Genomic DNA, 24,651 nt, shown 5'->3' with positions numbered 1-24,651 from the left:
TGTAATTAACCTTTGGTGCAAATGACATGAACAGCACTGGGGAGTTCCTCTGCAGGTCCTCTTTTTTCATTTTTTTATTTTATTTTAATAAAATATGCTAACCAAGTGCACTAATGGCTCTTAAAATAGTAATGCCCTTTTTACCAGGTAAAGCAGAGTCTGAATAGAGCACCAACTGCCACTGCATGATATGTACATTACTAGTTACACAATAAGAAGCAATACTTTACAATAATCTATGATGATATGCCTCAAAATACTTTTTTTAAAGAGCAAGCCAGCTATCTCCACAGAAAATAAATGGAAATTAGTATGCAATATATTATGTGCCTGAAGAACCCAAAACCAGAAATCCATGTCTGTAATTCTCACAGCAGACAGACCACCTGATGGTTTAACAGGAGGTAGTACCAACTACTCCAAATAAAATCTTGGTTCAAAACACAGAATAAATCATGGGCATCAAGTTTTAAAAAGACAATATGTCATAATAAAATGAACAAATATTCTACATGGGCTACAATGTAGTCTAAAATGGCTCACACCAAAGACAGTACTGCAAAGAAATACACTGCAAAAGAAAAGGAACTACAGGAATCATAGACTATAGTATACATGCTAATAATGGTACAAGTGACAATATGAAGTCTAGATGGCAAGGAAGGGGGCAATGACACTCCCTACGGAGAAGTGTGGTTCAAAGAGGGGAACTGCCCTCAAACATGTGTTCATGACTGTAGGAGGGAGGAAGGGGAGTGGGTAGGTTTTATATATGTAACAGCTAGAAGACGGACAGCAGACTCCCCATGATGCCCCTAGGCTTCTCACTGGCTTCAGAGTAAATCTGACACTGGACCAGGGACAGAACTGGAGTACTGCTAGACTCAGAATAGGATGTGGGTCATTGGGACAGCTGTGAAGAATGTCGGCAAAGGAGAGGAAGGCAAAAAAAAAAGGTTATTACCCTTCTGCAGCCCTGAAGCTACCAAGTATCACTGCCAAAGAGATGAAATCAGGGCACATTTAAGCCAGAAAATGAAGCAGCCACACATTACCTTCTCAGGTCATCAGAAAAATGTTCCTTAACTACACTTAGAAAGAACAACGCTCCAGGCATACTATAAAAATAGGTGATAACTCTGGTGGGCTGATGTCATTTCTTCTAAGCGTTTGCTAAACAGTAGTAGTACAAACAAGCCAAAAGCAAGTAAGTCCTACAAAGGAACTTCAAAGAACAAGTGTAGAGGGCTGTTACAGAATGACAGATGGTTAAGCTGCCCTTTTCATAAAACAGTGTAAGTCTACTTATTTCAACAGTTTGCGGGATTAAAAGTAGTTATCCAACATGAACTATAGCAGATTTCAAGATGCTCAAAAGGACCTGGAAAGCTCAGAATAGTACCATGTAATTCTATTGTGACTGGAATTTACCAGAAGCCTACCGGACATCTGAAATATTCTAAATGTCACAAATCAAAGATCTTGAAAATCTAACCAGCTGATATTTAGAACTTTATGCTTAACAGCTACAGCAGAATACAGAGACTCGAGTCAGTACTGTTTTTTATATAACAAGAGTTCAATGGTAGTTGCTCTGATACCCTAGTAGAGTTATCCATAATATGGTTCAAAATATCTCAAAAAAATGATAGATCCAGTTCCATCTTCTTGGATTCTTTGACAAAGGAAAGGGAATATGTTTGATAAGAAATACTACACCTAAATAAGCTACCTTATTAACAAATGAAGAAATGGCAGTTCAGAAAGATAAATCTGAGAAATATGACAAAGGTTCATCAAATTATTTGCGCATGGCATAACTGACCTACAACAGGCACTTACTCAACATGTCAGGAAAGGCAGTTAATGCAGGAATGCCAAAATGGCGAACAAACAAAAAATAAAAGTTTGTGTCTAGTTATGGCCTCTTCAGGGGACTGTATCAGTACTGTTGCCATGATGTGTAACAAGAGAGTAGAATGTAAGTTCTTTTCACTTACATTCAGAAAAGTAATGAGCAATGAAGTCAGATTTTAAGAGTATGCAAAAGAGGTGGGACAAAATGAAACTTGACAAGGGTAAAGAAGCAATATCTAATAGTGTAAGCTCCTGCTGTGGAACAAATTGCTGAATAAAAGCTATATTGACAATGGAGGCCAGTGCTGATAACCCACAACATAATAAGTTTTCTCTTCAGCTGTGCATAAATTGGAAGAATACATTTCTACATGAAAGACTGGAAAAGTGACAACAGTGTAAATACTTCCAGAATAGAAAAGTATAAACGATAAGAAGGAATACTGACATACTTTTGAAAGGGGCTATTGTAGGATAGAGGCTGCAAAATTCCTTCCCCCACTATGAATGCATTCTTTATCTCTGGCCTTAAAGAAAGGCAAAATATATACATATATAGTTATTAGGACAGCCTCCAGTAAAGTCAGCACACACACCAGTGTCAGAACAGAAGAGGGAATAGCACTGCTCATGTTTACAAGTACTGGGATGAAGACACTGTAGGCAGCAGCCCCACGTGGACTGCTATGAAAAAATTTTGTATAATCATGGAGCATGGCAGATGAAATTACATAACACACATACACACACAGTAAAATAGAAATCATGACAGACAACTACACTGAGCGGCACTTTTTATATAACTGTTACAAACTCTGTACAAATGCCAACATTCTAACAAGATGTAAAATGTGCAACGCTCTCAGAATCTCTGTGAAATGTTCTAAATATAATCAAGATCTTTGTCAAGAAACAGGTCACACTGCTCCTTCACTTAAAGGCACATGCAAACCCTGAATTATGCATTTCACATAATGTTCTGCTCCTGAGGCTTTCTTCGCTAATTCTTCAAAGCCTAAATTTGAAGTATAAAATCTATTAGCACTGTTAATACACTGCTATTTAAAATGTTTCTGTGCAGTCTTCCTTTCCAGCTGCTACTTCAAAATTGCCCACTTTTAACACCCTTTTCAATAAGAGAAATTACATTTCCAAATGAAATGCAATTCTTTCAAGGACAAATTTGTTCATTCAACATAAAACATCATTACTGAATGAAAACTAGCAAATAACCAGTTTCCTTGTGCAGTCATTAAATTCCAAAAACATTTATACATAGAAGTCATTTACAGTTCTCTGGTAAATAATGTAAAATCATATAATCAAATATTAAGAAAGGTTGAAATTTAAATCTAAATGTTGCATGGTAAAAATAAATAAAATTTCTGTTACAAGGACTGCGAGTTACTTAAAGACTCTCTATACCTGCTCAGATCCCTATAGAAAAGATACAGCAAAAACAATTTGGCAAATTTCAAACATGTGGTAGGATCAGACAAAGTCTCTATCTATAAAAAATAACTATTATTTTGCTATCAGGAAGAGCATAACAATCTGTAGTTATACCATATTCCACACAGCTCAACACAAGATTCAGTGTTCACTACTATTTTCAGGACTGTAAATGAAAGGGATTACAAAATGCTTTGTAACAGAGCCTGTGGTGCTGACACATGCAATTTAATGGCTGACAAAGTGCTGGACTTGGAGTGCAGCACCACACTGATGCATGGCACTACCTCATATGCTACTGAGGAGTGTAACATGTGCAATGACACTTCTCTACAATCTTAAAAATCAGAATGCACAATGAACATCAGAAGTACTCTAATATATTTTTAGACCTGGTTAAGACCTTCATGTCAGGACTAGTACAGGTACTTTGGAGTCACATTTCAAAACAGTGTATTTACATCACCTTGTACTAATAGCGACATGCTGCATCTTTTAGATGTAAAACTGTAATTCTGAATTCAAATGGCCATATTAGAAGACTCAAATAACATCAGCTCTCATTTTACTAAGGATGGTACTTGCTGCCATGTATATATTTTCCACGTGCATCTGCCCATTCTCCTTAACAGAGACAATTAGTTTTCAGCAAAGAAAGCAGAGCTTCCCCTCACTGTATATGCAACATTAAATTCATCTCCCTGAATATACAACAGTTAAACAATATTCATATTTTAATCAATGATTTATGCTAGAGTCACTGTCCCCTTTTCGCACCTTTGTGTCTAACCTACTCACTAAATTATGTTACCTTGCTGTTACTTTTAGGTAACTAACAATCTTACCCTGCAGGTTCATCAGTCTAGAAGAAAAATCAATGCATGACAGTATGCCACTTATATGTGCTTCTGCATTTCACAACAGAATCATCACAACCAGATGGAACGTCAATTGACTATTAGATCATGAAGACATGTCAATTTAATTGGATCCTGGCAGCCTACATCCGTCTTAAGAGCACACAGAGATGATGAAAATACAAAGGAAAAGTTCTTAAGGCTTTCAAGTGCCTTTCAGAAATGAGTGCACATTACACTGTCAGCAGGAAGTAATGACCAAAAGTAATGGCATTTGAGATACTTGCTAATAATAAATTAACAAAAAGATGTCACCTAGATGGCAGTTTCTTGTCTGAATCGCAACAGTTGCACTATGCTAGCTAAAGTTGCCCTTTAGAACTTAGGCAAAGTATGGGAAGGTTAGCACAGGTCTTAGCACTTACAAGCAAATACAAGGAAAGGTTAAGTCTGCTATAAATAAAAAGTAAATTTGCCTTATATAACTAAAGAATCTGAACCTACAAATGCTAAGAAGTGCTGGTTTTGGGGTTCTGATATATCCCTGAAGATGCATGGTCCCTTTTGTATTGCAGTGCAAACCAGTCAGATGTAAAGGAACAATGACACCTGTTAAGATTTATTACTTAGTTTAGTAATGACTCCATGTAACTTTATAAATGCCTCCACTCTATAAACAATTATTATACAAGATAAAAAACAACTTTCTTCTAAATGCCTACACAGTTAATGTACACTCTTTCCGTTTCCTAACAGTCTGCCCATGCAGGTGGTGTTCTGCATCACTTGCGATCATCAATGGTTTTAATGAATTCAACTGCTGCTGTGAACTGCATCCACCAATAGGACTCTTCTCCACTCAACCGGCTGGCATAGAAATTATTGATGTACTGAACAGTAGACAGAAGGCAAGGTGGGTTAGCCTAAGGGTACAAGACAGCAAAGCTACAGTTACAAAGCCATCAGTAAAACTGAATGTTGCACATTACTACATCCCAGAGCAGAAAAAAGGTTAATACAAAACCCATTATTTACAGATACTCTTAACATCTATGTGAAATACAGCTTGTCAAGTACAAGATGTGAGAATAAAGATATTATGTATTCTGGGTCCAGAAGGAATGAATGCAGAGTATTTATAATGTCAAGTTTGCAGTTGGTATTATGCTGAAGTAATCATCACAAGCCAAAATATAAAGACATGACTCAAATTCTTCTGAATAGATTTGTTGCTACCCATCTGAAAAACTGTGCTTGCTTCATTCTTCTGCTAACAATACAACAGCTCAAACAATCTGCAAAACAGTGCATCTGCAATTGCAGTTTGACTGGCACTAGAGTACAATACAACAAAATGCACTTACACTTGTCCATCTTAAGATGAGGATCTGTATAAGTAACTTCACATTAGAATTTAACCATCTTAACTTTTACTAATGAATGGTAAACTGCCTTCTACTTTAAAAAGACTGACAAACTTGTTTTTATAAGACATCAGCTCATTTAAATACAAGCTTTTAAAGAATACAATAGCAACCTTACCTTAATCAGAACAAAGACAAGAACAGGGACAAAGTCATCAGCCCCAGGGACAGAGTTTTCGTTGGCTAGGCTCAGCAGATTCATAATGGTAGAGCACATTCGCAAAATACATTGCACCTTATCCCTCGGGGTCTTGTAAGCGCTGATTGTTCGAATTTCAGCTTGTGCAGATGGCCAAGGAGCCTCCTTCAAATACACCTGCAGTAAGGACATTAACAGTGTCAGCTCCAAACTTCTGCATAACACAACGGGGGTTTGTGACAGTTAACCCTTATAAAATACAAGGTTAATACATGCCTTTAAAAATGCTAGGAAGCTGAATTTTACAATACTGCATCTCAGATGTCTGCAGTTTAAGTACAGTCAAGTTTGTACAGAAGAATGCAGGTTGCTGTGCTGCAGCTGTACCCCCTTCCAAATGAAAATATCAATATTCCCAGAAAAGCAGTTACTGATGCAACTTGACAGTCATAGATGCTTACATGTAGCAAAATTTGCAGGACTGGCACTGCATTTAATACAATCAAGTTTAGCCCTCTTCTGAAGTAAACAGCTGTTTTAAGTCTGCTTACAAAGAATAAACAAAATTCATTTATCCAATTTTTTAGAGTGAAACTGAGAAAAGAGAGACCGCTGAGCAACACAAATTAGAAACTGCAGTAATAACTCGATCAGACACCAGTAGTCTCTTGGGCTTCTCTTTAAAACAGATAATTATTAACATTCTTAAAGTCATTTGCATTATGATTACATTACACAGCAGCATAACTCAATCTCTTGCTGTGAGAATTCTTGCTCTTATAAACTTAGAAAGTTGCAAGCACAACACTTTTTGTATTACCATGGATTTTCTTAATAATATGAAGTCTGAAACACTATTACTATTTATGTTACTATTTAATGAGTTCCATCCTCAATGATTTGACAGAAACCCACAAATTCTATAAGGAAGAGATGAAAAATTAGGTAATACTCTGGATATTCTACATATGTCTGGCAGTGCAGAATCTGATATGCAACAGCAAAAAAAAGTTTTCAGCTTTAACTAACAAAAATAATGTCAAATCAGACAGGCTGGTGCCTCACTGTTGACAGCTCTGTGGAGACTGAATTTGTCTGCACAGAGTATTAAAAAATGGAGAAATTGTGACATTGAGATGAATAATTTCAACTAGAAACATCTGCTCAAAACTGTTTCTAGTCTTGCAAGTTTCCTAGCCACCAAATGACAAAATTACTAATGCTTAAAAAAATACAGCACTTAACATAATACAAACTAACAATATCCTGCTTGAACTCTTGCATGTTTTTAGAAGTAGGACCACCACAAGTTAACATCTCAGTATAAACAGGAACTGTTTGAAGGATAGATACCCATCCTAAAGGATATACCATACCTTTGGAACATACCTCTCAACCTAGGAACATCAAAAATCTGGACAGACCCATGGAAAACGAGTACAAATCTGTATGCTGATTAACATAAAATGTACATACATAATTATGTAACCCCACCCACTCCAACGGCATTGTGGGATACCGACTTTCAAATGCAAACTAAAGAACAGACAACCAAAATATGGCCCCAGAGCCCAGACCTTGTAAACGGTAACCCTTTTTTTTTTAATGTGTAGCAATGATATTCACTGGGAAGGGAGAAGATGATGAACCTTATGAATTTGTTTTTGGTGACTTGCAGTATGGGGGGTTTGTGGTAAAAGTAGGGCATTTAATGGTAGGCAATATTCTATTCTTAGCAAAAAAATATTACAGTTTGCTAGGACCTCCAACAGTCATTCTCTATGGCCTACTGATCAGTGGCGTAGCTAGATTTTGTGCCACCCAGAGCTGCCTTTGAGATGGCTGCCCTTCTCCACTCAAAATCATGGTTGAATGAGGGTCCCCCATACACAGCCCTCCATGCTGCAGCCATTCTCATGTCCCATTACTTGGCTATTTCACCCCCATTTACCATAAACACCATAATGTGCATTCTGCTTTACTTCTACAATGATTATTTAGATTTAATTTAAAACTTTTATTTTACATTTTATAGCACAAACACTAATAGACATCTGCGAAATAAAGCAATACAGTCTCGCAATGAAAATAGACTTAGCATTAAAACGTCTCTGCCCTTGAAACTCAAATTCATTGAAACCCACATTCAAAGAAAAATGCATCTGGCCAGTGGCGGATAGATTACCTTTGGGCTGTTTTCAAATCATAGGCTACTTGTACATGAAACATACATGTGTTCTTTGATACAGCCTCCTGATTGTATTAAATGTTACATGTCCGTGTTAAATTTATTGTTTTGAACATTTTTCCAAAAAGCAATGAAATAAAATACATGAACCAATAGTGACAAAACTGCCCAAATCAGAACTTTTCCATCATAAAAGTCTACTCAAACTTTTACAATCCACCAGTATCAGTAAATATGCACAATCTCTGCAGAAGTAAAAGTCATCTAAATAATTCCACATTAAAGAGATCTGTAACTAATGAAGAGGTTGCTTGCTGCTAGCAAACAACTTTATGTTTCATCTACAAATAAAGTGCCTGTTGCCTTGAGGAATAAATTGTCTATGTTACATTAAAAAAAAGAAACTAGTAATACTGCAACAGGGAATTGATGGCAAACTGATAAGTTCATAGTTACTAGATATCTCCAAAAAAGAGGACATTCTCAGGACTGCAGAATCCACCTCCTTTAAAAGTACAACACAGTACAGTATCATCAATCTATCTACATACTGTGGGAGAAGAACCCACAGCCTTCTGCATAAAAAGCAAGTATTCTACCTTTTGTGCTACTAACACCACAAACTGACTTGGCATAAGCAGCACTAAACTTCTCTCCCCCTGAAGAACTATGCAGCACAAGAAATCTGGAAAAAGCCAACATTTATTTGGGGGGGGGGGGGGGGGCAAAGGCCCTAAACCAAGAACACATTTTAAACATTGCTTGTATAATCTTAGAAAAGTTGCTAGAATAAAATGTTTTGTGTTACCATGCATTTCCTAAAAGATAAGAAGACTGAAACTTAAAAGGCTATCATTATTTAGTGAATTCAATTCTCACTGATTTGCCAGAAAATCACAAATTTTAAGAGGAACAGACCAAAAGTATGAGCCAAACATTCCGTAAAACTTTGGACAGTTGAGAACTAACTGAGGACTTAACTCCTTGAATCACAAGTGGTGGTGGAGGTACGGGTAGAGAATTTAGGCTATTGCTCCTTGTACCCAAGGTACAGAGCGAGTCTGAGTAACACTAACCACCAGTTATACCCAAGGATTGCACATTTGCCCATTTCTCTCACACATGCAGCAGTTTTTTTTTTCTGAATAAACATGCAGCAGTCTTTTTTTGTCTTACCTGCCTGAATAAATTTATTTTATTTTACATTTGTTGACTGGGATAATCCAACTGGAACAGGTCCATTTTCAGTGGAGGCCCGGGGAGAAAAGCTCCACAGTTACTTAAAGTGTATAAGACAAAGATGATAACAGCTAACATATTAGAAGTATATAAGACAGTGCACAAAAAAAATAAAAAAAATATTTTACAAGGTTAGACATTCATTTCAACACTTTTCAAAACTAAACTTTGGGTCAATAACAGAGAAAAGAGAGGTGGTGCCAGTAGATAAGAGGTGGATAGTTATGTGATACATGGACAGATCCAAGTGTTTGAAAGATGTACTTTGAGTAGTGTTTTGAACAGAGTGTTAGCAGTAGTTGTAACTATGCTGGAAGGGAGAGTATTCCAGTATTTGGCTATTTTGTGGGAGTATAGAGCTTTGCCGGCAGTATTGTTGGCTATGGTGATATTTAGGAAAGGTTTATTAGAAGATCGAAGAGGTCGCGTGGAAGAGTAGCGGGTTAGCAAATGTTTTAGTGATGGAGTCTTGTTTGGTTAGTTGAGGATATTAAAAGCACAAGTAAGGTGTTGGTAGGTAAGTTATTGTGGGAATTCAAGCCACTGAAGGTCAGTTAGTACGCGGCAATGATGGCTTCTGAAAGACGAGTTGTTGGCAAATTTGGCAATTTTGTTGTAACAGCTCTCAATTTTGTCCAGGTCTGTATTTCTAATATGGGTTAGTATTGTTGCAGCATACAATAGTGTGGATAACAGATGAGTTTGGGCTAGGGTGATTCTTGCTTTATCAGTGAGAAAATGTTTGTGTCTATAAAGAGTACCAATTTTTTGTGAACCTCCTGTATAGTCTGAGCTATATGAATATCAAAGAACAGATTTTTATCTATTTCTATTCCTAAGAGTTTTGTGTGTGTAGTAGGAGAGATGACTGTGCCACTTTGAGATGTAACTGAGAAGGTTAGAGGAGTGGATTTGGATTTATTAGGGGCCAAGAGACGTTTTGTTTTATTAGGGTTGAGAATCAGTTGGATGTCAGTGATCCAACCTTCTATGGAAGAGGAGTCTTGGGCTAGCTTCTGTAGGGTGATAAGAGATGGTGCTGCGCAGATAAGTGTTGAGTCACCTGCATACTGTATTAATGTGGTCTGTTTGGAGGAGGTGCGTAGGTTGTTTGTGAAAATAGAGAACAATAGTGGGCCAAGTATTGACCCCTGAGGTACACCTACAGAGGTAGGGAGGAGGGGTGATAGTTCAGTTTGCCATTGGCCAGCTTGCTGTCTATCTAATAGATAGCTGTTGAACCAGGAGATAGTAGGAGAGTCGAAGGATAGGGAGGAAAGAGTATCAAGTAGTAAGGGATATGAAACCATGTCAAAAGCTTTGGAAAGGTCCAGGAAGATAGCAGACACGAAGTTATTATTGTTTCTGTGCAGGTTAACCTGATTGGTAAAAGAGAGAAGAGCAGTAGTTGTGCTATGGTGTGGACGAAAACCATGTTGAGTAGAGGAGAGAAGATTATGTGAAGTTAAGAACTGCATAACCTGAGAATGAATACATTTCTCTAAGAGCTTGGATAAGGGAGAGTGTATGTCTATTGGCCGGTAGCTGGAGAAGTCATATGAGTTTCCACCTTTATGTAATGGTATGATGTAAGAGATCTTCCATATATGGGGGACATAGAATTCTTTGATTGATCGGTTGATAAGGATTGAAATGGGGTAAGCTACGGAGTCAGCTGCTGTTTTTAAGAAGTTTGCAGGTAATACCATCTGCTGCAAGAGTTGTAGGTTTTAGTTTACAGAGGAGTTTTTTTTAATCTTGCTAGTAGGAACAGGTGAGAGTGTAAAGGTGCGAGTATTGTCTGGGAGTTTAGTTGAGTTACTTGAGTTACTTTTAGTAGTAGTGGGTAGGTTATTAGTTTTAGCAAATTGGGAGGACAGTTTGTGGACAGAATTTATGAAATGAGGGTTAAGTTGGGAAGCAATATTGGCGTTATTAATGGGGGGGTAGTCGTTTTATCAGGTTTTAGTAAAGAGTTTAAGGTGTGCCAACATTATGGGGGGTTTCTAGAGTGTTTATTTTGTAGAGTTAGGAAGTAGTTTTGTTTGTCTAGTCTGGTATGTTTTTTGGCTAAGTTTCCAAGTTGTTTATAGTTTTGTTTGTTTAGGTTGGAGTTGTCTTGTTTCCATTGCTTCCAGGCCCTATTGCTAGATTTTAATAAGGCTCTAGTGTCTCTACTCAACCATGGGGCATAATTTGCTTTGACTCTAATTTTTCTGATAGGGGCAATTGAATTTAGAACTCTGGTGAATGTTTCATTGAAATAACCAACTGCTTGGTCTAGGTCTAAGGTTTTAAGTGGTTCCCAGTTGCAGTATTTTAAAGTGTCATTTAGATCCTGTGGGTTTAGGTTTCAGTCATCCCTAACCTATCTGCAGATTATAGGATTAGGGATGTTGGTATGTTTCCCAAGGAAAAAAGTAGGGAGATGGTCACTTAGTCCATCTGGTAGAAGTCCTGTGTGGTAATTATGTTTGGGGCAGTTCACTCATGTCCAGTCAATAATAGACCGTCTTTGAGACATTTTGCCAATTCTGGTGGGTTCTTGGATTAATTGGGTGAAACCATAGAGGTTTATTTGAATGGAGGGGTTACTGGAGTTGCAGGCTAACCAGTCAGTGTTTAGGTCTCCTAGTAAAATAGTTTTGTGAGGAAGGTTTTGAGTGAGCCACTGAAGAATTTCTTCTATAGTACGGGAGTTATTTCCAGAAGGGATATAACTACATAGAATGTTAATTTGTTTTTCTTTATTCAAAGACAGAGTAGCACCTAAGATTTCAGCATTCTGAAATATGGGTATGGGGGTTTGAATTGGCTGGAGGTGGAGTGAATTTTTGAATAAAATAGCGACTCCACCTCCTTTCCTACCAGTTCTGTCTAACCTTAGAATATTGTATCCTGGTGGAAGAACTTCATTATTTGGGATAGAGGGTTTAAGCCAGGTTTCTGAGATAGTAAGTATATCTGGGGAGTGGTGGGAAATGAGTGCATGTAAGTCTGAGAGTTTGTTTGAGATACTTCTGGTATTGATGTTAATGATCAGTAGGTCTGATTGAGTCCTACTTGTTAGGGTAGTGGGGCAAGGTCCTGGGTTTGGGTGTATGTCTCCTGCTATAAGAAGTATAGCGGTAAGAATTATTATGTGCTTAATAGTATGTGCTATACTTTTGTACAGTATATAAGGTGTTTTTCCATAGTAGGGATTTGGAAGATGAGTCTTATTAGTATACAGAATTATGTTATCCTTAAATAATGTTGCACAGATGGTGAAATTAGTGTGTGTATTAGCAGGTGTTGAAGTATGTGTTGCATGGTAGTAGTTCTTGTCTAAGGGGTTGAATGTTTGTAAGGCTGTAATGTAGGTTAAGGAAGTGAGTGATAAGAGTAGAGACAGTGAGTGAAACATATTAGAGTATACTATGAAGTAGATGGTATAGAGATGTAGAAGTAAGCAGAGGTTTAGGGTGTGGTTTAAATGATAGGAGTAACAATGTATGGGTAATTACCTAGGCGTATCATCAGTAGGCAGTAGAAGGTAATTGGTGGAAGGAGGTAGTCAGGTGACAAGGAGCACAAATAAATGTAGATGATGTGGGGTGGGTGGAAATTGGGGGTAGCATAGGGGAGCGGAGCGAGCAGAGCTGTGCGAGGCGAATGGAGCGGGGACCCAACCAGACCTCGCTGTTACAGAGCCAATCAGTATGTGTTGTTCTTGTAAGAACAGGCGCACAGCTTGCAGGGTAAGTTTGTAAGCGTTTTAGGGTGAGTTTTCCACTGTATTTAACTGCAAAGTTTGTCAACTTCACTCTATGTCCTGGCAAACTTATAAAAGATACAAACTTTTAAAATATACCAACTTGTAAAGTAGCTATAGGGATCCAGGCATATCTAGCTAGTGCGTCTGGTTCCCGGGGGAGGTATAGCAGGTTACAGTCTTTAAAATACACAGATAACGCATAGAATAAGGTATTAACCTTGTTCCCCTGTGAAAAACCTTGATTGCCGAGTTACACTTTAATGCTGCTGCCAAGTAATTTATTGTTAATGCAGCAATTTTCTGGCGTAGCGAGCCTTACAAATGGGGTTGGGGTTGGCCGAAGCGGTCAAGTACAGGATCTAAGGAGGGAGAGGGAAAGTCAGGTTAGATGTAAGAATTAGGTGAGGCTTAGTAGAGATTTATGACCTTCTATATACTGGCAGAATCCTATTGTATTGTGCAACACATAGCTTAAACATTCTTAGAAATACAGCTTTGACAATTTCAATCCTATCCCTTTAACAAAGGTATTTCAGTAGGATACTGAACTTGCTAACTTTCGATCTGCTTGGCATTCATTACTATGCAAAACGTCATTCTGTACTTACAGCTTTATTACATTATCTACTTATTGCTTTACTTTACTACCAGACTGGACCGATCTTTTACTTTACTACACAGACTGAACCGATCCGACTCTGCAGCAAATTAAATTAAATTATGGCTCGGTATTTTGACATGAACAAATTCATCAAAAGAAAAAAAAAAAACTTCAAAAAAAAAAAATCGGAAATTAAAGGGGCCACTTGTGAATTCGTGGTGCCCCCAATATTTTGCCATCAAAACTAGTATTTATTTATTTATTTTACATTTGTTGACCAGGATAGTCCATCTGGGTGTGAGGCCATTTTCAGTGGAGGCCCACGGAGAAAAGCTCCAATAAAACAACAACAACACTGACAGGTACAGTGTCGGTTTTACATAGAATTTAACAGAGATATTTAGAGACAACAAAGAAAGCAGAATATGCAATAGGCACTTTAGTGAAAAGAAAAAGTTATTACACTACATTACAGTTGTGTTTTATATAGATATATATATATATATATATATATATATATATATATATATATATATATATATATATTTTTTAGGGCAGGGATCAATCTTTAGTTGATCATTTGAGTATACTTTAATACGTGTACATATATATATATATATATATATATATATATATGTACATATATATATATATATATATATATATACCCTTACAAAAGAAACTGGATTATTAAATTATACTCTTATTGCAGGTAGCTGAAAGGTTTTGTTAAAAACTGGGTGTGGGGTCTACATGGAGACTTTAAAATTTAGGGGATGAAATTTGATGTGGTATTAGCCTGGCTTGGTGCAGGAGCAGAGCCAGTTGTTAGTGAGGTGGTCTTTGAGCAGAGTTTTGAATTGGTGTAGGTTGGTAGCATTTAGGATGTGCTGGGGGATTGAGTTCCAAAGTTCAGAAATGTGGTGGGAGTAGAGGGCGCCCCGGCTTTGTTGTTGCTTTTTCGATACTTGGAAGAGTGTTTTGCGTGAGGATTGGAGTTGAGTGTTGGCATATGGTTGGAGTAATTGTTGTAGGGCTGGGTTTCTGTTTGGCTGGCATATTAGTTGGTGGGTAAAGACAAGTTGGGTAGAGGTTAGTTGTTGTGGGAGTTCTAGCCAATTTACTTGTTGTTCATAGGCAAGTACTAGGCTATCTGCCCGAGGGCATCTATAAGCCTAGCCAGAATGTGTTGGCTTTCAACGCCCGCTTAGATTAGTTCCCTGTGCCTCTGTCCAGCAGAGCCACTGCAGTGATACCGGGGGTAAATTTTCTGTTTCCCATGCATTCGTCAAGGTTTCTCTTGAAGAGTGTTAGTGAGGCGCTCTGCCTAATGTAGATTGGAATCCTGTTCCAAAGCATGGGGAGTCTCTGGGACAGGAATCTATCCCTCCAGCACGTCCTATTTATCATTGTGGTGAGGTTTAGATTCCTAGAGCGTGTGGCTTTCGGGGATTTGTTTTTTTTTCTAGGTGGAGCATGTCCATCAATTCTGGGTTGGACATGGCCTTTTATGTCAGACAGAGATCACCTCTGAGTAAGCGGTATACAACAGAGTACAGCTTGAATTTCTTCAGTCAGCTGCATAGGGCATCTGTTTGAGGCCAGTAATCCTCTTGGTGAGGTACATCTGTGGTCTTTCCAGCTGTTGCAGGTGTCTTGTAAAGTACATCCCAAATGGGGCACTGTATTCTATGATGGGTCTGATTGAGTGATGAGTAGAGGGGCACAATGACCTCTTTTGTTCTAGATGCGAACCCTTTTGTGATTAGGTGGGCCACATAGAAGGATTTTCTAACCACCTTGGCAATATGATTATCAAAGGAGATATTACTATCAACTTGGATCCCCAGATCCCTTATTACATTTTCTGTATTTAAGGGGACTACCACGTATGTGGTAGTTCATGGGTACTTTGTTTTTTCCAAAGGGGATGACTATGCACTTTTTGGCATTTAGCTTGAGGCCATGATTTTGACACCAGGTATCCGTCTCAGTGAGACCCTTCTGGAGGATGTCTGTATCAGCAGGAGAAACAATTATGGCCCCCAGTTTGCAGTCATCTGAGAACTTGGTCAGCCATAGTCCTCCTGTGCTTGCCTGTACCTCTGCGAAGTATATACCAAATAGGAGGGGTCCCAGGACTGAGCCCTGGGGGATGCCACTTGTAAACGGTTTAGAGTCGGACCTAGAGCCTGCAACTCGCATGTTGTGGGTTCTATCAGTGAGCCAAATGACAACCCATCTCTTGACGTAGGGGTTTATGTTCAGGCTGGTGAGCTTGTCTATAATACCAGAATGGGGAATGGTGTTGAAAGCCTTTGCGAGGTCTAGGTAGGCTGTGTGGACCTCCTTTCTCCCGTCTAAAGCCTTGGTAACTGTCTCAAAGAAGTCCACCAGGTTAAGGAGACATGATCTGCCCTTAACAAAGCCAAACTGGGTAGGGTCCAAAGTTTGAAAGTTCCCAATGTCTCTGTTAATTAGTTCCATGATGATGCACTCCATAGCCTTGCAGAATAGGCTACTCAGGCTTATAGTGTGATAGTTGCTGGGGTCCGTTGTGGCTCCACCTTTGTGGTGCGGGAAAACTGTTGCTGTGTGCCATTCTATAGGTACATAGCCTGTAGAGAGGCTGAGTTTCAACAGTGTGTTTAGGTGAGGGGTTAGTTCATTTTGGAGCTCTTGTAAGACACAGCCTGGGACACCATCCGGTCCTATTGAAGCTGCATTTCTGGCTTTGGATAGGGCTGTTTTAACCTGTGTGTCAGTGATTGCCGGGGCTCTATATTCTTCTGGTATGGTTATGGGCCCTTTAGGTGGTGAGAGGGGGGTGAAGTTTGCACTAAACCTGTCTGCCAGAATGTTGGCAACATCAGTCGGTTCAGTGTATTTTGTGCCATTCTGCACTAACTCAGAGCAGATCTGAGAGTTTCCACTTAGGTTCTTGACATACTTTGTGGTCATCTTTGGAGTCTCCTTGGCAATTTTTCTTTCGAAGCTAGCCTTGGATGATTTTATGAGGGATTGCAGTTTCTTGCTGATACTGATCAGGGATGTCTTTCCTTCTTGGGATTTTACTCTTTTCTGTACTAGTTTCCTCCTCCTATTGTATAGCTTGTTTATGGTAAGGGTCCACCAGACTGGTTTCCTTTTCTTGGAGGAGTGAGTCTTGGTTTTGCTTGGGATAGCATGATCCATGCATTCTTGCAGGTGCTCAGAGTGCCTTTGTAAGGGATTCAGCAGCTTGGACAGCGTTGTCCTTTAGCATGGGGATTGTGAACCTTTCCATCTCGGTCTTATGTAACGTGAAGTTTGCTTTTGAAAAGTTTTTCACGGTGGTTTCCTTGATTGGGGGTGAGGGCGGAATGTGGATATTCAGAGTGATTAGTCTATGGTCTGATCCAACCAGCAAGGGGTTGACCTCCGGTGTGGAACACCGGTCGCCCATGTTGGTGATGACCAGGTCCAATATGTTGTCACCTCTGGTTGGGGTGTTGACTAGTTGATCCAGGGCATTCGAGTTTATAAATTCTAGGAAGCGTTGGGCAAGGGAGTTAGTACTTGAGTAGTTCTCCCAGTTAATGTTTGGGTAATTGAAATCCCCCAATATTAGGGTGTTTGGTAGGACCTTCATATTTTCCAGTGTCTCCAGAAATGCAGAATGGGGGTCCTGGGTCATGGTGGATGATCTGTAGCAAGCTACAATTTGAACTGCAGTTTTGCCCATTGTTAGTTGCACATGGATGATCTCTGAGGCATCATGCTGCACCACTAACCTGGAGGTGTGGGTATCCTTGATGAATATGGATACACCCCCGCCTTTTGTGTTTCGGTCCGGGTTCTGTGGCCGAAGAGTATGGTATGAGTTATAGCCTGGTAGTGCTGGGGTGCTCTCTGGAGCCTTAAACCAGGTTTCTGCTACTGCACAGATATCTATGTTCTCCATACTGAGGAGTGCCTCGAATGCATGCATTTTGAGGTTTAGACTTCTGGCGTTGAGTAGTTGTAGGGCAGAGCAGTGGAGGGACCTATATGGGGAGCTAGTGGCAAACTTGGCTATTTTATTGTAGGCTGATTCAAGTTTTGTTATGGTTTGTAAAGATTGGAGAAGTGTAGAGAACAGTAGATAATAGATGTGTCCCGGCGATGCTTAGTCTAGATTGGCTAGTTAAGAAATGATTACTTCAGAAGCGAGAGCCTAGTTTGATGTGTGTTTTTTTAATGGTTTAAGAGAGGTGTAGGTTGAATTTTAATTTGCTATCAATTGTGACACCTAATAATTTGGTATGTGAGCTGGTGTTTATGATTGTGTTGTTGGAGGAGTGGATTTGAAAAGTGGCAGAGGGATTGGGTGTTTTGGTGGGGAGAAAGAGCATTAGTTTGGTCTTGTTTGGGTTCAGTATGAGGTTAATGAAATTGATGGAGAGCCACAAGTTCACCTCAGATCTGGCCCAACAGTGACTTATCAAGAGAAGACGTTGGCAAACTGTAGTGGCACGGCTACTAACAGTATTTTTACTGTTTAATATACCCTGTGAAGAAATAAAGATTCACCAAGCTGCATAACATTAGCACTAATGTCTGCAGGTGCTACAGAAGCATACTGGTTCAGCCAGCATTAAATTTACCATGAACTAGCACCCCACCCCCTCAGCTCTTCAGGTGAAGAGCAAAAAACACTTTACTGTATTTGAATTAAGCCGATCTAGAGACTGGCTTATTAGTGATCCACATCAGCTACCCCCCCAAACTCTTCTGCCAGGTGGCCAGATGCACAACACATGCCCCCCCCCCCCCCCCCCAGTCATTCAGGTCCCCTTTCAGTGCCCTAATCCCGACCGCCCTCCCTTTTATTAAAAAATAATAAATAATTTCTTCTTAAAAACTGTAGCAAACAGTTGCTACAGTTTATACCCTGCCTGCATGGAGTGCTACATCATTCATGTTTCAGTAAAACAAAAAATCTTATAAATTGAAGCAAACTGTTTGCTATAAATGCAGCAAACAGTTGCTACAGTTTATACCCTACCTGAATGGATTGCTTCAGCAATCAAATTTTAATTAAAACAAAAGATGCTTTTACTTTTAATATGTAGCAAACTGTTTGCTACAATGCAGCAAGTAGTTGTTATAGTTTAGAACACACAGAGCACTACAGTCCTCAGGTTTGATCACAGATGCAATATTGGCTTTTAAAAGACAGTATTGCATTAGATATCGGGATCGGATGACTGCGACCCCCCCCCCCAAAACACTTAGTGCCTGGGACAGTTGCCCCTCTCGCCCCACCCTACACTACTAAAACTGTTAAGACAGCTTGGCACATAAAACATTTGGGTCTATATCAGAAGCTTGAACGACAAAAGACCAAACGCTCTTTGATCGAACTTCTAAACAGCGAAGACACAGAACAGCAATTTTTTTCCTAGGGGAAAAAAAATCGCTACTACCACAAAAAAAAAAATTGTAAATACAAAAAAACCTCCCCCAATGTGGGGGGCTGTGCCCCTCCCACACCCCCTACTTAAATATACCAACTCAGAGATTGCACCACAGTGGAGGAAATGGCAAAATTCCGAAGATGGCCCGGTAATTTTTTTCCCCGGGAAAAAATTTGTTGTTCCATGTCTTCTCTGTTTAGTGCCTTCAATCTTTAAAGCTCGATCAAAGAGCATTCGCTCTTTTGACCGTTCGAGCTTCTGATATAGATCCAAAACATTTCAGGGCTACATCAGTCCCTCCCCGTCCAACACTTGACTGCAGTAGTGCTTCTTTCCAGAAATATAGTATGCCACGCAATTCAAACAGAAAAATGGCTGTAAGCCTGTAGACCAAGTAAGGAGGAGGGAACAAGGAAGGCGGGTATGTCAAGTCCCTAACAGGAACATATCCCATATCACAGTGTCTCCATACAAAGACACTGACATCACATTCAGCATGTAGTGTCTTGTGATACTTTGGAAAGAACAAGTATAAATACAGCACAATCCAAAGCTTCACTGTAGAAAAAGGCCTGAGAAGCCGCAATTGCTCTAGCAGAATGTGCTTTTGATACTGAGGGAAAAGGCTGGTCATATTTATCACAGCAAAACCAAATACAGTCTGCAAGCTAAAATCACTTCAGACACCTTAGATTCAAGCTTCTTGTTTGAGAATGAAATGAAAAGTTGCATTTTTATACACAGGTTTTGTTTTGTAAATATAGAATATGCTAGGATAACTACTTATTCTAACTATTTCTCCCTCTCATATTGGGGAATCTGCAAAGGCAGAGGAATGAATCAGCTGAAGACTAATATGAAGGGGGCTGATGGTTAGTATACACTGAAGAAGGAATGCCTAGATAAAAGTAAGGTAGCTCCACAGAAAGGGCCAGCAACTCAAAGATTCTTCTAACTGAGGAAATATACAAAAATAGATTCAGGCTGCTGGATGACACCAACAACATCCACTTACTCTTATAGGTTTTGCCAAGTATTAGGCTTTTGGAAAGAAGTGAAAAATTGAACCACTTTAAAAGCAAAGGGTTATTGTCAATTATTAGAAGAGCAGATACCATGTGGTAAGTCACAGGGTGTGGATGTCTGGCTGCAATTTGCAGAAGGGGTGAGAGAAAACAATCATGAGTATGTGAAGGCAGAAAAGTTTCTCCAACAGATGTGGCATGAGACACAGAAATCATGTCTGTCAGGGTCAAAAAGGGGATACAAGAACGACTTTGAATTGTGTTGTTTGGCTTTCTGTATGATCATTGTCATTACAGGAAATGGAAATATGTAGAGGATTCTAGAGGAGCATTTCTGGATGACAGCATCCTTGGGACATCACTTTACTGGAGGAATGAAACAGTAAATGCAAAGGCACGTGATACTGGGGAAGAAAGGAAGTGAAGTCGCAACAGAACTTACCACAAAAGCAAAACCCCTTCCACACCATCAATGACTGAAGGACAATTTCTAAGGCCTCAACAAGTAATGGCTGAGCCTGTCCTCAAGTGAAACAGATCTGGGGTTATATGAACAGGCTATAAGAAACTGGCTGGATGTCAGAGCCCATATGCAAACTGTTGTGGCTTCCCAACAAAGGGGATAAGAGTGAGTTCCTCCACACTTGTTGATCTACCATGAGTAAGTCCTGTAATGCTAGGAGGAGGAGGAGGACTGACATTTCCTTCACTATACTAATGTGAAGACTGACCACTGCAGTGGCCCAGATAAATTGAAAATGTTCCTGTTTATATTGACCTCCCCCCTCTGATAGAAGCAGCTATAGTAACTACAACCAGTGGGTGTGGAATTTGGAATGGGATGCCTGAAATAAACAGAGTAAAAGCATCCACCTCTGTGCATGTCACTTAAAAGTTTTGGTAAGGCTGACTTGTTGAAACAATGGAATCAATAACTGTGACCACAGGCCCCACTGCAGAACTTTCCTAACATATCAAGCAAATGATATCATGGAAATTGTTGCAGCTATTGGGTGAAAAGTTCTGATGCAGAGAGGAGCTGAGGCTGACTGAGAATTAATGAGATGAAATCTTCTGATACTGACAGGCTGAACCCTGCCCTGAGGAAGACAGGCTATGTACATTACAGGATCCAGATGTCAGTTGATGTATAGAAGCAGCTGATAGGTTCCCAAATGGGGCTTATGCAAAGGCAGAGGAATGAATCAGATGAAGACTGACAGGAAGGGGGGCAGATGGTAAGCTTGAGCATAGACTCCCAAACTGAGCTCATCTCTGAAGGTGAAAGTAGCCAAAAGCCACTGATCAAGTCAAGACATTACTTTGGCTTCCTACAACGTTTGGCTGACTATTACAATAAATATGGATTGGGTGAACAGCCCAAGAGCTTTGGTGAGCCCAAAAGAAACAGCAATGAACTTGTAGGCAGAGACTGGTTCCTGCTGAAAATTGGAAGAAAAGCAACCTCCTGCAGTCCTTGGCTATCTTCAAGCAAAAGTGAGCAGCTTGCTGGTCTAAACACACCCAATCTCCTTCACATAAGCAAAGCATGATGGACTGCACCATGACAATTCAACATATTTCCTTAAGAACGAAGATGTTTAGGCCAATGAAATCCAGAATGGACTAGAGGTCCTTAGTTTTATTTGAATTTGAATTAAGAAGAATATCAAGTAACACTCTCACCTTTTCTCTGGAGCATCTTTTTGTTAGAAGGTGGATAACCTCTCTTCTTGCTGCTGCTCTCTGATGGGGTAGGATAGTGGGCAAGGATAAAGACTGCAGAAGTAGGAGTTGGTGTGGATTGGGATTGCATAGCCTATGGATATCAGTTTCCATATCCATCTGTCCTTTCTGCTTGACAGCCATGCAGAGAGGTAAGGGACAGATGACTACCAACTGCCTCCAGAGTGGGACGGCTGAGTAAGGCCTCTGGGATGTTGTTGATTACCTAAAAGTGGACAATGACCTCCCCTGTTACTGACCTCCTCCAGAAGGATGACCTCTCTACAAGTTTCCCTAGGAATTAGGGCTACTTCCTTATTGCTGATTTTTCAGTTGTTATCCATGCTGAAACCAAACCTGATGTGGGATCTTTTACTTCCCTGGCAAGAGGCATTTAGGATGCTGTAAAGTCATACCAACAGAAGACAGGGGCTTTACCTCCTTTCTCCAATTTTTCCAGATATACTGTTACTTCAGAACCAAAGAGATGGGGGCCATGAAAGAGAGTTTTCAAGTTGGCTCTGTCCGTTTCTTAGGTGATATCAGTTAGCCTAAGTCAAGCATGCCAGCACATAGCACTGCTGATTGCTGCAGTTCTGGCAAAACCTTCAGTGAAGTTGTAAAACTCTCTCATCATGAAGTTCAATATTGAAGCTACAGTTGCCGAACATGATAGCTTTTGTTTTTGAGGTCCATCAGGCAACTGCTCTAACAATTGATGCATGTTCACCAACTATATCTTGCTTAAAGTCAGCTACAAAATTAACAGTTTATGACTCTCAATGAAACAGCAGAGGATGCATAATTGATCACATAACTCCAAGATTCCTTGGTGACAGGGGCAAGGTGCTGGACTGCTGGGCTCTGTACAGCTGAAGCTTTTTTTTTAAAGACTGCTGCTACAATGAATGTGTCTGACTTAAGAGTTTCTGGCCAAAAGCTCCCAACATTTATGTGATCAGAGAATTACATTCAAAATTAAGGAAAAGAAGCAAGAGGTTTAAAGTCCAATGAAAAGGATCTATAAGACATTTCCTGGTGTAAGAATATGAGCCAATATCCCATCTATTAAACTATAATCAAGTTTAGCTTGTGAGATTCTGGGCATAAAAACTTTAATAACTGGAGAAAGTTATTTCAAGAGGCATGTAAAATGAAACATACGATCATAATCTTGAAACTGAGTCTGATGAGTGATGACTGCAAACTAAAATGTTGAAAATGAAAGCACTGAAAGGCACAATAACGAAATCAGTAATGTCGACCTGTCCATAGTCGATAAAGTTGATATTACCCAGCATACCTTCCCTTCCAGTCAGTTCCAACTAACATCTTGCAAGCTGCAGCCCCCAAATTATATATACAAACTCCGGGATCGCACTACAGTGAGGAAATGGGTACATTTCCCGATCCCCACTGTACCGCAATCTCCAAGCAGAACATCAACCTCACAACATTAGGTGTTGTGTCGATTATTTTCGGTTCAGCCTTCTGTGAACTGGAAATCAGTCTTTCGACTATCCCAGTTTGACTGAATGCCATCCAAAATTGTGATATTAAACCTATCTGAAGAGTATGTGATAAATTATAATTTAGCAGAAATGAAAGCTAAGTTACCTTTTATAAAGATATACATGATTTATTGAAGCAGATTAGGGTAAATTGAAAAAGTGTGAAGCAATATATGGCTGCAAATAAGCAAATTCTGTAAATAAAGGAAAGCACTATTCTATAGAAGAAATGCAGAATGAAACAGAAGGTAAGGGAATTTCCACATGGCTGACTGAAGTGGGGAGGGGAGACTAATAAGGTCACAGGGGAAGCTAAGCAGAATACATGTTAACATTTATATGACCACAACTCAATATTTTGGCAGAGAAGATGATTTAGAAGTTCAATTTACTCTGTACTTACTTTATATAAAATGTTAGCATTGTCTATAAAATTTTTATAGCTTCAAATTATTCAAAGGGCAAAAAATATGCTGAACAACATTTTAGCCAAATGGCCTTACATGCAGAGTAGGAAAAGCATGAGAGAACAGAGGAGCAAGTTATAAAGAAAAAGAGAAGGAAGCAAGGGATTTCCAAGATGGCTGCACACTGAGTAACAACTTAATTTCAACTCTCCCAGTGTGAAAATGGAAACTCATAACAGACAGCCAGTGAACTCATTTTTGTGGGGTAAATTTCAGTAACTGGCTAGTAAGCACACTGCTTGGATGCCAGCAAAAAAAAAAAAATTCGGAGAACCTGAAAGAAAATCAACCACAAATGCTGAGGGAAGAATTCTGTAGTTGTTCAGCAAAAAGCAGTGTAAGCTCCAGCTTTGTTGCAAGACATGACTTCCAGTAACCAAAAGGAAAAAACAAGTCAGATGCACTCAGATATGCTTAAAATAAACGAGACACTGATGCAGTACATCAACTCAAATATGAAAAGGCTGGATAAAATTGAAGACGCTTTAAACAGATATTCAGATGATGTGATACAACTGCAAAAATCAGAGGTCAAAATGAAGAAAAGACTGGCCAAATATGAGACGGCTCAAGAAGAGATGTTTCAAAAATTAATTATAATTAATAATTAATTAGAGGACAAAGTATGGAGGGAAAACCTGAGATTTTCTGCTGTACTAGAGAAGATGGAAGAACAGACTGTATTCATTTTATGAAAGCAAAAATAAGCACCTGGACTGGTATTCCACAGCCAGAGTTGCTAATTGAAAGGGCACATCATGTGTATGCTCCAAACCTGGCCAGAGAAAAGAAACCTAGACCTTTAATAGTAAAGATGCAATCCTACCAGCAGGAGGAGTTGATTCTGACAAAACTGTGGCAGAAGGCCAAGGTACTAAAAGTGGGAGAAGGTAGAGTATTTGTGGAAAATGATTACTCATTGTACACCAATCAGAAGAAGAGTAAATTTATTCCACTATAGGATCATAGGC

At 39.4% G+C, this 24,651-nt stretch overlaps 1 protein-coding gene across 2 annotated transcripts in view; it reads right to left on the bottom strand.

Moving 5' to 3' along the window:
• Positions 1 to 4,778: 4,778 nt before the first annotated feature.
• The window catches only part of GAPVD1 (GTPase activating protein and VPS9 domains 1), a 3,238,556-nt gene continuing 3,218,683 nt past the window's right edge, over positions 4,779 to 24,651 (bottom strand). For both annotated transcript variants that reach the window (XM_044058337.1, XM_044058338.1), the window contains 2 exons: positions 5,709 to 5,906; positions 4,779 to 5,089 (listed from right to left, as the gene is read on the bottom strand). In XM_044058337.1, coding sequence (XP_043914272.1) covers positions 4,949 to 5,089; positions 5,709 to 5,906 — 339 coding nt within the window. In that variant the 3' untranslated portion in view covers positions 4,779 to 4,948. The remainder of the gene's footprint in view (positions 5,090 to 5,708; positions 5,907 to 24,651) is intronic.

The sequence above is a fragment of the Protopterus annectens genome, chromosome 16.part0 (assembly GCF_019279795.1).
Source record: "Protopterus annectens isolate FY-2018-M chromosome 16.part0, PAN1.0, whole genome shotgun sequence".
NCBI classification, from domain to species: domain Eukaryota; kingdom Metazoa; phylum Chordata; order Ceratodontiformes; family Protopteridae; genus Protopterus; species Protopterus annectens.
Note: the sequence above shows the minus strand (reverse complement) of the source record. Positions and strands in the feature narration are given on the sequence as shown.